The following is a 12,601-nucleotide window of genomic DNA, read 5'->3' on the forward strand; positions in this document are numbered from 1 at the left end:
CAACAATATTTTTTCTATTTTGTTATTAAAGACATTTAAGTATTAATACATACGCCACATAAATAAGAAGCAAATTTGGCAAAGAAAACTTATATATTTAAAATTTATTTTTAATTAAATCAAGATACATGCATCTTTTATAAAGTGCAACATATTATCTATTTTATAACAAATTTTTAGTATTAATATTAATATAAAATTCATTTCTCTTGATTTTATCAGTCTAATTGGATTATTAAATATATAAAGTTAAGTAGTTAAATTTTGGCCCTTCGATAAGATATGCTCCTGATGTGTAATAACCTCACTTGACAAATTATTATTATAAATTTATATTATATTTTATATTTTTTAATTTATGTATAATAACTATATAAGGAAAATATTTTTTTTCGCCAAACTAGACATGACAAATATTTAATGGAGTAATAAGATAAGACAGTATTTGATGAACTGAAGATGGATGATTTTGCAAGTCACTATATTCAAGACAAAGGATGAATCATTGAATATTTTTTAATTTGTGTGTAATAACTGACAAATTATTTATATTTTTTAATTTTTAATTTGTATGTAATAAGAGGAATTTTTCTATAGATAAGATGTGTCACATTATTTATAAACTGTTCAATAAAAATATTTTATAATATAAAAGTTCAATGAAATAAAATATGACATATTATTATTTTTAAAATAGAGTGTCTTTTTAATTTTTAATTTTTTATTATCATCAATAAAAATTAATTTATATTTATAAATTGACTTGATATACTTCTTACATGCAATAATTACCAGTGTAATGTAATAAACCTTTACATTCTACGGGATCTAAAACATCGCGGTTCTCCGGTCTTCCTTACTGATTCAGAACAATAAATCTCGGCCCAATACTTTTCATTTCCGCAACTTCCAAGTTCCGACGCAGTCAATAATTTTAGATTTTATTTTGATTTGATCTTTATGCAAGAGCAACCGAATCCGGAAAACAGGTACTCCAGATAACCTGAGTCTCAATTTTTCGTGCTCAGGAATTCCTCTTTCTCATCACTGTCTTCTTCGTCCTTTTGGAACATTCTTTCCTTTACCGATTATTTCTAGGGTTTTGTTTTGACTTAGTGCTCCGATTGCTCGTCTCCTTCGTCTGGCTACCAACAGTGCTCGTCTTTTCGCAGCATGTATCTTTTTCTTTGCCCTTTTTCCGTGATCTCGTGTCTCGGCTATCTTTTGCTTAATCCTCTCGTTTTCTACGGGATGGCGGTGTGACGTTAGAGATTAAGTTACTCGTCTGTGGTTCCTTGATGGACAGGGAAATTTGGGGGGCAAATTTGAATTTATTTTTATCTGGGATTTAGTGACATTTTGATTTGGAGTTCTTGATTTGGTTGCTGTTGTTTTTAAGTTGTCATCCGTTTGATTGGAGTTTGGAATTTCCGTTGCCATTTAAACATTTCAAGGTCTACTTTGCAGATTTTGGTATCTGGGCTGAAAGCTTAGTTTGCCATTATGTCGATGAGTGAGCGCAAAACCATCGACCTAGAACAAGGATGGGACTTTATGCAGAAAGGCATCACGAAGCTGAAGAACATTCTAGAAGGGCTGCCCGAGCAGCAATTCAGCTCTGAGGACTACATGATGCTATACACGTATCCTTAGTTGTTACGATTCTTCACATGCTTGAATTAGATTTATTTGAAGTGATTTTATATTTCTTGTCAGGAACTACATTTTCCTTAAAGCATATCACAGGACTATCTATAATATGTGTACTCAAAAGCCTCCCCACGATTATTCCCAGCAACTCTATGACAAGTACAGGGAGTCTTTTGAAGAGTATATAGTATCAACGGTGAGTAATACCGTCATATGGGTATTGGTGGGGAATAATTTTAATACTGGGATATAGGATATCCATGTTGGGATGTATCAGTCCTATATGATTATTGAGTAAGTGGTGGCTGGGAATTTCTTGATTTCTTGTACAATTAATCTCTGGAATATGTTATGTTCATTAGCGGTTCATTAGTTTGATTGATACAAATTTAGTTCCAAATTTCATCATTTCATCTGATAAACTTTCTTTCTTTGTTTTTTTTTTGGTTTAGGTTTTACCTGCTTTGAGAGAAAAACACGACGAATTTATGTTGAGAGAACTTGTAAAGAGGTGGGCAAACCACAAAATTATGGTTAGGTGGCTGTCTCGTTTCTTTTACTATTTAGATCGGTATTTCATTGCTCGGAGGTCACTTCCACCCCTTAACGCAGTTGGATTGACTTGCTTCCGTGAGCTGGTACTGTTACTGCTGAACCTGACACTGCGTTCTGGCTATTCTTTCTATTTATTTTTGTAATGATTACATTTCATTATATCAGACTAGCCTTGTTGTGCCACTCCTAGTTAAATTTCAATTGCATGGTCTTTGTTTTAGTTTCATCTAGATAATCTTATGTATTGTATAATTTCTCCAGGTCTACAAGGAAATAAACGGTAAAGTGAGGGATGCAGTAATTTCTCTTGTAGGTTCCTTTGCTTTGATAACCATGATTCTCAACTTCTTCTTCTGGGAAAATTTAGATTATTATTAACCCAATTCCTTAAAACATAAAGATTGATCAAGAACGTGAGGGAGAGCAGATTGATCGAGCTCTGTTAAAGAATGTCTTGGATATATTTGTTGAGATTGGAATGGGGCAAATGGATTGCTATGAGAATGATTTTGAAGCAGCCATGCTCAAAGACACTTCTTCGTATTATTCCCGGAAGGCTTCAAACTGGATATTAGAAGATTCTTGCCCTGATTATATGCTGAAGGTGTGGATTCTCAGTTATGCATGATGTGTCTTGGTTATTTTGTTTTTGGTACTGGATAATTATTATTTGATCGTGTGCCTACTATTACAGGCTGAGGAGTGCTTGAAACGGGAGAAAGATAGGGTTGCTCATTACCTGCATTCTAGTAGTGAGCCAAAGTTACTTGAGGTTTATTCTCGACTTTCTAGTTTTATTTCAAGTATGCTATGATATCAACGATGGAATATGTTTAGTATTGTTAATGGCGATGGAAAGGGAAAAGAGGAAGGAGGAAAGGGGAGGGAAAAAAAGACAAAGTTAAAGAATGAGGAAGCGGGAGAGGAAAGCACAGCAAAATTACGATGCAATTTAAATGACTGCCAACTTACGCCACTATAGGGCTATTTATAGGGAGCCCAAAATATAGGAAAATAACATAAGTAAAATTTAGAAAGCACATAAACCTAAAACATATCCGTTACTTTAAACAATGTAGAATGTTCCTGTGCCTTGAATATGTAGTCCATAATCTCATTTCTCCTATATTCTCTTCCTTTCTCTACCACTTCTATTTCTTTATTTATATTCTGGTCATTTTTCTCCTTTAGAAAGTTCAACATGAGCTGTTATCTGTGTATGCAAACCAACTCCTCGAAAAGGAACACTCTGGATGTCATGCATTACTTAGAGATGACAAGGTACGTGCTTAAGCTGTCATGATTCTCGAGAGATGGATGTCATGCCATATTTTCATATCTTTCTTGAAATGCTTAGGTTGAGGATTTGTCAAGGATGTTTAGACTTTTCTCTAAAATTCCTCGAGGCTTAGATCCCGTTTCTAGTATATTTAAGCAGGTTGGTGGCTTGGTGCCATTTTCTCATTTTCACATCTTTTATATATTTTATTATAAGTTCAAATCTTTTTGAATTTTGGCCAGCCGGCTTGCTTATTAATTACTTTCTCTCCTCTAATACAGCATGTTACTACTGAAGGCATGACACTGGTAAAGCTAGCTGAAGATGCAGCTAGTAACAAGAAGGTTGGTCTGAATTAGTGATTATTGTCTCATTTCTTTTTGCAAAGTTCATTATCCTCAGTTATTGGTGAAAGACTCGTATGTGCTAGCATGCATCCATCTTAGGCTTTTTATGGGTTATCTTGAGTTTGTTGATTTCTTGTCTCTTCTGAATTGTTTACCCAAAGCAGGCTGTCTACGTAAAGAAAAAAGAGGAAGTGAAATATTAAAACTTGGATTTGGATATCTTTTTTGCTCGTATTTTATCATGCTGTGGAAATGTTTTCCTTGAACAATTTCAGAGACTATTTTTGTTAACATGTTAAAATAATGAAAATGGAATTGAAATAATTTCTCTTGCATATTTTATATACGGCAAAACAATTAAAACCTGATAAAATACCTGATCAAGTTGTGTGCTACACTATACTCTAGCAATTTTTATTTTTATTTATTTATTTTGTTGACCTTTGATTTGTTCATCTTTTCTTTTTAAAATTGGAATTGGAATATCTGCAGGCAGAGAAAAGGGATACTGTAGGTCTGCAGGAACAGGTGAAATCCTTAATTATTATTTTTCATAATTTAACTCTAATTGATTTCAATTGTGGAAATTGAAACTGGTCTTTTCAGGTTTTTGTGCGGAAAGTGATTGAGCTGCATGACAAATACCTGGCATATGTGAACGAGTGTTTCCAGAACCATACACTTTTCCACAAGGTTTTGATCAGAGAGTGGCTTTGAAGTTGTTATATTTCTATTTCAAATTATCATTGTGCGTCTGAAACTCTGAATTTTTTTGTTTTTGCAGGCACTTAAGGAAGCTTTTGAGGTGTTCTGTAACAAGGGTGTTGCTGGAGGTTCAAGTGCAGAACTGCTTGCTACTTTTTGTGATAATATTCTGAAGAAAGGTGGAAGTGAAAAATTGAGTGATGAAGCGATTGAAGAAACGCTTGAAAAGGTCTGTTCTGCTTGAAACGTTATCGACGTTTACAGAGAAACAAACTTGATTTTTTACTTTGAAATAGCCTTTCATTACCCTTTTTGCAGGTAGTCAAGCTGCTTGCCTATATCAGTGACAAAGACTTGTTCGCAGAATTCTATAGGTAAAACAAATGAGAAAATAACATTTTGAGGGATGATTCCGTTTAGTAGTGCTGCTTCACAGGTTTTGCTTCTAATTTTGTTCTAGCAATAGATTTTTGTATCTCCCAGCTCTTTGGCAACGAGCTTTAAAAAAATTGCTGCTGTTGTTCCCTGATTGGTATGACGATTTAAATCAATTTTTTTCTTATTATGTTTATAGCAAAGATATCCTTTAAAGTTTAACAATATCATAATATTTTACCTTGATAATTATACCAAAAGCTAATCACTTCCGAAGGTTGGTTTTGACATTGTTTCAAATGCTATTCTCATAACAGTCTCCAGTGGCGTGTTTTGAAATATCAAAATCACCCTTTGTTTCTTAATAAGATGTTTTGAAGTGAATACTCATGAGGTTCTTTTCTGATTGCTTGCAGGAAGAAGCTTGCTCGGAGGCTTCTTTTTGACAAGAGTGCCAATGATGATCATGAGAGAAGCATTTTGACAAAATTGAAGCAACAATGTGGTGGTCAGTTCACATCAAAGATGGAAGGAATGGTTAGTCTTCTCAATTTTTTATTTTTTCATTGATACAGTGAATTCTAGTGCTTCTTTAGGATGTTGACTGAGGTTATCCAAATGCTTGTTGCTCCCACTAGGTTACAGATTTGACACTAGCAAAGGAAAATCAAGCCAGCTTTGAAGAGTATTTGAGCAATAATTCTAATGCAGACCCTGGAATTGACTTGACTGTTACAGTTCTGACTACTGGCTTCTGGCCTAGCTACAAATCTTTTGATCTCAATCTTCCAGCTGAAATGGTATATCCAGATCTTATTGATGTAAACAATAGAGCTAAGCTTTCATATTAATCTAGATTTAGTTGATTATGGTTTACCGCTTATATCTTGTTTATTTCTTTTTTTTAGATAAGATGTGTTGAAGTTTTTAAGGACTTTTATCAAACAAAAACAAAGCACCGAAAACTCACATGGATTTACTCATTGGGTACTTGTAACATCAGTGGGAAATTTGAACCAAAGACCATGGAGCTGATCGTTACAACCTACCAGGTTGTATTTCTTACCACACTTTTTTTGGAAGTTTATTTAGTATCCCTTTTACCATTCTTTCATGTGTTTTTGTGAGGTCTTTAGTTTCATGTACATGTTTCTGTGGGCTGATTCAATGCTGTCTCTTGTATTTTGATAGGCTTCTGCATTGCTGCTTTTCAATTCCTCTGATAGATTGAGTTACTCAGAGATAATGACTCAATTAAACTTGTCGGATGATGACGTTACAAGACTACTCCACTCGTTGTCTTGTGCTAAGTACAAGATTCTTAACAAGGAACCAAACACAAAATCAATTTCTTCCACTGATTATTTTGAATTCAATTCAAAATTTACTGACAAAATGAGGAGGATCAAGGTATTTCATTTTGTTTTCATTTTCTACTTTATGTTTATTTTTGGTTATCTCATTTTTCTTTGCAATCTTCTGCAATTGAATGTGAATGGCGTGATGCGTCATTATGCAGATTCCTCTTCCTCCTGTGGATGAGAAGAAAAAAGTAATTGAGGATGTAGACAAGGACAGAAGATATGCCATTGATGCCTCAATTGTACGAATCATGAAAAGTCGGAAAGTTTTGGGTTACCAACAGTTAGTTATGGAGTGTGTTGAGCAGTTGGGTCGCATGTTCAAGGTCTGTATGGGGTTTGCTTGTTTCAAATACTATCTCCTCTCTCTCTGTCTAATGGAGTTGTTGATTCTGTAATCTTACAGCCTGATGTGAAGGCAATTAAAAAGCGAATTGAAGATTTGATCTCTCGAGACTACTTGGAAAGAGACAAAGATAATGCTAATTTATTCAGGTACCTGGCATGATTTTGGCCATGATGATTGCTGAAATGAGTGGTGACTGGTTGCCACAATTAGCAAAAAGGAGAGGATCCTGTTTGGACATTGATGAAATTGGGTTCCTCCTGAGTTGCTTGAGGATGGAACTGCGAGTGCTTGTACACTTTGCCACCATGCCCAGGTATGGACTACTGTAGATGTGTGCTCTTGTAGAATATACCGTTCCAGCACACCACAGGGACCTTCGCTACCTTTTTATTTGATAATTTGTTGCGCTTCGATGTCATGATGTAGTCGATCCCTTTGTTAATTATATCTTACCTCGCCCAGAAGAAAATAGGAATTGTGTACGAGTGTATCTGTAGTTCCATTCCAGTGAAATTGTATTTTGCTTGTCAGTTCGGAAACTATGAAGTGAATGGTCTGTTTTGGAATCCAAATCCTGCAGTTATATGGTGCTTTAATTGAAATGTTCACAGTCATCTTTCACAACAGCATCTAGGTCAATTTATAGTGTCCAACCCTAGCTACAAGAGAAAACCTCGTCTGATGCCTCTGTTGTCTCGAAGGATTCACTGGCTTTATAAGGTATTTGCTGTCATTTGCTAAATTTTGGTGGGATTTATTTGTATCTTGCATTGATGTCAATGGTCTTCCCCTCGGGATGTAGACTTGCAAAATTTTATGTTGGGAGTGTATATCTTTTGCTGAAACTTGCAAGGAGTTTGAACGATTGACCAAAACGAAACTCTCAAGATGTTCACAATTCTTTTGTATTCAATTATGCCTCCCGGGTTGATCAAAAAAATTATGCCTCGCGGCATCTTTTCACATCGATTAAGTGGTTATGATCTATGACTATGAAAACGTTGTAGTCTTTCTTAAACGAGCTGCACATTTACTTCCTCTGACTCCAACTGCTATTTGTTTTCTTTTTTTAGTTCTATTTATAAGACAGACAGAAGAATATTTTTTTTTTTTGGGGTCTTATCCACATTTTTAAATTTTTATCATAAAATTCTTTTACCTTTTATTAAATGGTAGTGAGAGAAGATATGTTAGTAAAACGTGTATTTAATAAAAACAGTTAAAATTTATTAAAATTTTAGAAAGAGGTTGAGTTTAAAGGTTTTCTTTGGTTTTTATAAGGTATGTTAAAAGTAATTTAAAAATATAATTAGAGGAGTACAAAGTATTTTGGGTATTTAAATGTGTAACTAATATAATTTTTTTAAAATATCCTTGATTAAAGGCATCTTAATAAAATTTTTTAATTAAGATAATATATTAAATATGGATAAAAACAAAAAGATGTGTAATTTTAATCTTTAAGGGCTTCGATTTTTATTTTTTATTTTTTAATTTTGGGGGCGTCTCCTTGACTCCGCTGGGTCCGTGTGGATGAAAAAAATCTCATGGATGTCGCTGAAGTCTCATAGTTCCGAGAATTGGTTGTTTTGAAAGTGACATAATTAGGGAGATTCCCACCTAAAAGTCTAGATCCAAGAAATTCGCATTTAAGGTTCAACATTTTGAATTGATTTTGCAAACCCCAGGTTTCATATGCAAATGTGTTTTTTGATGAAAAAATTTATTTTCTCCTCATTTAAAAAAACATTATACTGCTCTGTTTTCATTTGTAAGATAAACTATCACTTTTTTTTTATATGAATAAAATTACATATTTCAATAAATATTTATTACATATTTTTTAAATCGCCTTTCATAATTTACATTAACGAGAAATAATTAATGCATGCTTATGTTGATTAACATATGATATTTTAATTTAATTTTTTTATTTTTAAATATAATTATTATGATTAGCTAACTTTCTTAAACTGTATGATATATTTCTTTTTCTTCTATATATAAAAAAAGAGGGAGTATCTTGGATTATATATAATGAATGGACATTGTGGTGTTAATGTATAGATTTTATCATGTTATATACAGATATTATGCAATTCATATGCGTGAGAAGCTTATACATTGTTCAATTGAACTACATAAATTATGCATAGTGAATTAACATTGTATTGTTAATATATATATTTTGTCATGACATATAAGGACATTATGTTGTTTATACACTTGATAAACTTGTTAAGATATTTTTTTTATTTACTTCTGTAATTAATAATTAACTAGTGCACTATTCTGTGTGAGGAGTCAAAGTCTCAGGTGAAAATAGTTACTTTCATTTTCAAATATGTAATCATAAATCATATTATGAGGCACTTTTTTTTTATTCGGTAATTAAAACATAGAAGCTTCAATTCCTGATTTTGCATCTTGGTTGTTTTAGTTCATTATTCCTTTCAAGGTCTTTTCCTATCAAGATTTTCAAGAAGGTGCTATTCATCCTGTTCAACAACTAGGCTTTCTTTTTGTTACTCACTTTAGTTCAGAGTTTGGTTTATGCTTGGCATGAAATCATTTAACTTTATCCTTCTTTTGCCTTTTGTTGTGCCTGGATTTGTATGCATGGTATACACTTTAGATTATTATATTGAATCCATTGCTTCCTATATTAGTGATAAGTTCAGTTTTTTTGTTTCTTGATGTTGAAAATATGTGGGTGTGAAAGTAAGTTTTCTCTAATTACACTATGAAGGATTATTTTATTTTTACTTTGGTCATTAAAACATAAAAGCTTCAGTTCCTCTTTTACTGTCCGTTACCTCCTATTTGCTCCCTTCACAATTAATTATCATGCACATTGTTCGCATGCAAAGCTGAAGAAAAGTGTTCCACCGTTGAGGGACATTTAATTTCCATATAAAATAGAAATGCCAACCTCCTCTACGTTTTTTTTTTCCTCTGGATTTTTTCAGTATCCAGTATGTTGATTGTAACAACCCTGAAAATACAAACTCATTTTTCCAAAACAAATTAACAAAACCCTATTCAATTTCACAAAGGGGAGCGGTGTCTATGCATTCCGTGGAGTTGACCCACAGAAGTGCTTGATCCCACAATTTCCTAAAAAAGCAGAGCACCTCCTCTTCGTGCAGAACTCCATCTCTCCAAAGTGGTGCGAACGGTTACTCTCACCACTTGGCAAGCAAAATTCAAATTCGAATGACGAATGATTACTCCCAAATGATAGAAAGAGGTAGATGCAAAGACATGGGAGGACATCACTCAATCAACCAAAAACTCAAACTCCCAAGCAATCACTATCTAGCTCACTCGCCCAGCACGATTCCTTTCAATCTGGGCTTACATTAATCTTAGAATCTGATCATTGCTAGAACCCGTGTTCCCCTTACTATACTTATCCCATTTCAGTCAATGTAACTTACCATTTTGTCAGGCAATCTCGATTTGTCACTGAGTTAACTTAGGCAATCCAAGAAAATTGTGGGAAAGGACTTCGGAAACTCAAAATTGAAATCAACTGTACATTGAGAACTTGCTCCTTTGACATGCCTGGTGTGTGTAAAAGGGGCATGACACTCCCATTTTTTGCCAACAATCTCTCTTTGGCATGCTTGGTGGGACCCATTGCAAGAGCTATGCCCATAACTTGCTCTAGGGATTTTGATGATAAGAGTGATGTCAGATCTCAAGGTCTAGAATGCACTGATGCAAGTGCAACGTGTGAACTTGCATAAAAACGTCCTAGGGATGGAATGGAAGAAGAATTCTTTCTAAAAGAGTGATGCGCTCACTCTGATCTCGACAAACCATTGTCCAAGCTGTGAGCTGTACCATCAACCACAAGGAGGATCTCTAAATAGGACATTAAAACCAGAGCTGGAAAATGGATGGGCCACAAGGTTAGTTTTTAAAAATGATTATTTTTTGAAGCCTAACCCTTATTCAGTAGGCTCAAGGCCAATCTTTAAGCTTGTTTTTAAAAATAAAAATTAAACATTATAAGTTATAATATTACAAATTAAAAGTTTCTAAAATTTAAAATAAATAAAACAAATCCAGATTATCATCTAGAAAATAAATAAAATAAATTTTGAAGTTTAAATTTAAGACAGATGAAAATCCTTATCAATCTAAATCCTTCTTGTCATCATCATCTAGAAATAGAATGTTAGAGCCTTTAGAAGTTGGTTCATTTGTTGAAGGTAGAAGTGAAGATGTAATGTCAACTATCTCATATATATATATATATATATATATATAATCATGTCAATCAAAGTTCCTTTCATTTTTTACCCCTGAATGACGCTGTCTTTTCTAGCTATTCTTAAGAGATCCTCATTAGCACACAAGCAAGAACACCATTAACTCTGTTATAGGAACACATTAAGCAGCTTGCTTTTCCTTGTTGGATACAACTACGAAATGGGGGTTAAGTGTCCTCCAAGTCTTGCTGTGTAACCTACAATAGAAATATTGAGATCATCACATTAATCATAACTCTTGGTTAACATTATAATGTCAGAACTAGATTTGACTAATCTTACCACAACATTGAAATTGTACCTAGCAAACCAAGTCATAAGTAGTATAATGCTTGCAGCAAGTAGACAACATATGTTTGTTTATATTGACTCTCACCATTCTCACTCTTCACCCTTTGCACTCCAAATCCATTTGTAATCCCCCTCTCATCTCCCAATTACCACCTTGAAGGCCCTCATGTACTGAATCACGAAAGCTGAAGTCAGCATTGAGTCGAGTCCTCTCCATGTGTTTCCTGTCCTCTCCCTCTCTAAGGTCTCAGAAAATGTTAATATTTAGCGCCCAGAAAGTCAAGATAGCCTTATCAACATTGTGCATAGCTTTAGCTTCGATTTTAATAGTCAGTGTGATGGAACATTAGGCTACTATTGAGTTGCTTGAACGATGATTTGTAGGAAGCTCGTAGCTGAGGGAATGGTGTAAATCGAAAATTCTTGGAATGGAACAAGTAATTTCTTATTAGAAAAATAAATATTGAGATTATGCTCATAAATAAAATTAGAATATAAAGCTGTAAATCATGGTAGATAAATTTGCAATTCTAAGGGAGTAAGTTACAAATTCTTGGGGCCGAATAAATAATATTATAAAATTCAATGATGAATTTTTTAATAAAAAAAGTGTTTTTAAATTAGATTGAGAAACTGAATTGCAAATTAAAGCAAAGAACGTTATAATTTTTTTAAAAAAATAGATTGTAAATTTATAAGTTTATTTTGTTAAAAGATCAATTAGAGACATGAGAGACTTCCTGTGCATTTAAATTTGTTGGGACTTTGTTGAAATAAAATGAACCGTTTTTGATCTTAAGCGTTACCATCCCAATTAAAATTCTCCCTGGTGTGATAAATGGAGTCATTTTTGTTTAGAAAATGTTAATCTATCGCGGATTAAAAAGAAAACTAATTGATTTTGTTACGTGGAATGTTTAATCAGATTAATTTGCTACAACAAATCAAATGAGCTCAAAATTATTACAAGGTTCCATGCATTATATGAGATTCCTTCTTGGATTTGTTTAATATTATTTTATCTTCTCTGTATTTTATTTTTCTTCTTGGACTGGTTTTAATGCTTTGAATTTATGACTTTTTATTGTCTATTTGGTATCCTTTTAATATTTATAATATTTTATCTTTTATTAAGAAAAAAGAAGTGAGTTTGAAGCCAATGTTTTGTTTTTAAATATTATAGATGGTACAATTTTTTTTGGTTTGTTGGATTGCTTAACTATGAGTTTGGTGCAATTCAATAGTGGAATTTAAATTTGACTTCATGTCATGGGATATGATAAAAATGGATGTGCTTTCAAATGTTTTGAACTCATTTTGATCCAAAATCAAATTATGGATAGTAAATATTTTAAAAATAAAAATGATCATTAACTTTATTTTTAGTAACCTTTAGCTTTAGGTTTCAT

The 12,601-nt window shown here is 33.1% G+C and overlaps 1 protein-coding gene across 3 annotated transcripts; it reads left to right on the forward strand.

The window, feature by feature from the left end:
* The first annotated feature begins 831 nt into the window (after positions 1 to 831).
* LOC129308694 (cullin-1) lies at positions 832 to 7,519 on the forward strand. Of its 3 annotated transcripts, none has more exons than XM_054950004.1 (20): positions 832 to 989; positions 1,468 to 1,643; positions 1,747 to 1,846; positions 2,103 to 2,288; positions 2,467 to 2,514; positions 2,606 to 2,809; positions 2,900 to 2,977; positions 3,397 to 3,486; positions 3,563 to 3,643; positions 3,766 to 3,828; positions 4,324 to 4,359; positions 4,438 to 4,524; positions 4,616 to 4,765; positions 4,855 to 4,910; positions 5,328 to 5,448; positions 5,550 to 5,711; positions 5,820 to 5,963; positions 6,103 to 6,321; positions 6,431 to 6,598; positions 6,679 to 7,519. In XM_054950004.1, the coding sequence occupies exons 2-20, from the start codon at positions 1,504 to 1,506 to the stop codon at positions 6,778 to 6,780; spliced, it is 2,235 nt and encodes a 744-aa protein (XP_054805979.1). In that variant the 5' UTR covers positions 832 to 989; positions 1,468 to 1,503; the 3' UTR covers positions 6,781 to 7,519. The 3 variants fall into 3 exon arrangements, with proteins under 3 accessions (XP_054805979.1, XP_054805981.1, XP_054805980.1); XM_054950005.1 differs by lacking the exon at positions 832 to 989 and adding an exon at positions 996 to 1,175; XM_054950006.1 differs by lacking the exon at positions 3,563 to 3,643.
* Positions 7,520 to 12,601: the final 5,082 nt, after the last annotated feature.

The sequence above is a fragment of the Prosopis cineraria genome, unplaced genomic scaffold, assembly GCF_029017545.1.
Source record: "Prosopis cineraria cultivar Desert tree isolate PC_DT_omini unplaced genomic scaffold, ASM2901754v1 PC4, whole genome shotgun sequence".
NCBI classification, from domain to species: domain Eukaryota; kingdom Viridiplantae; phylum Streptophyta; class Magnoliopsida; order Fabales; family Fabaceae; genus Prosopis; species Prosopis cineraria.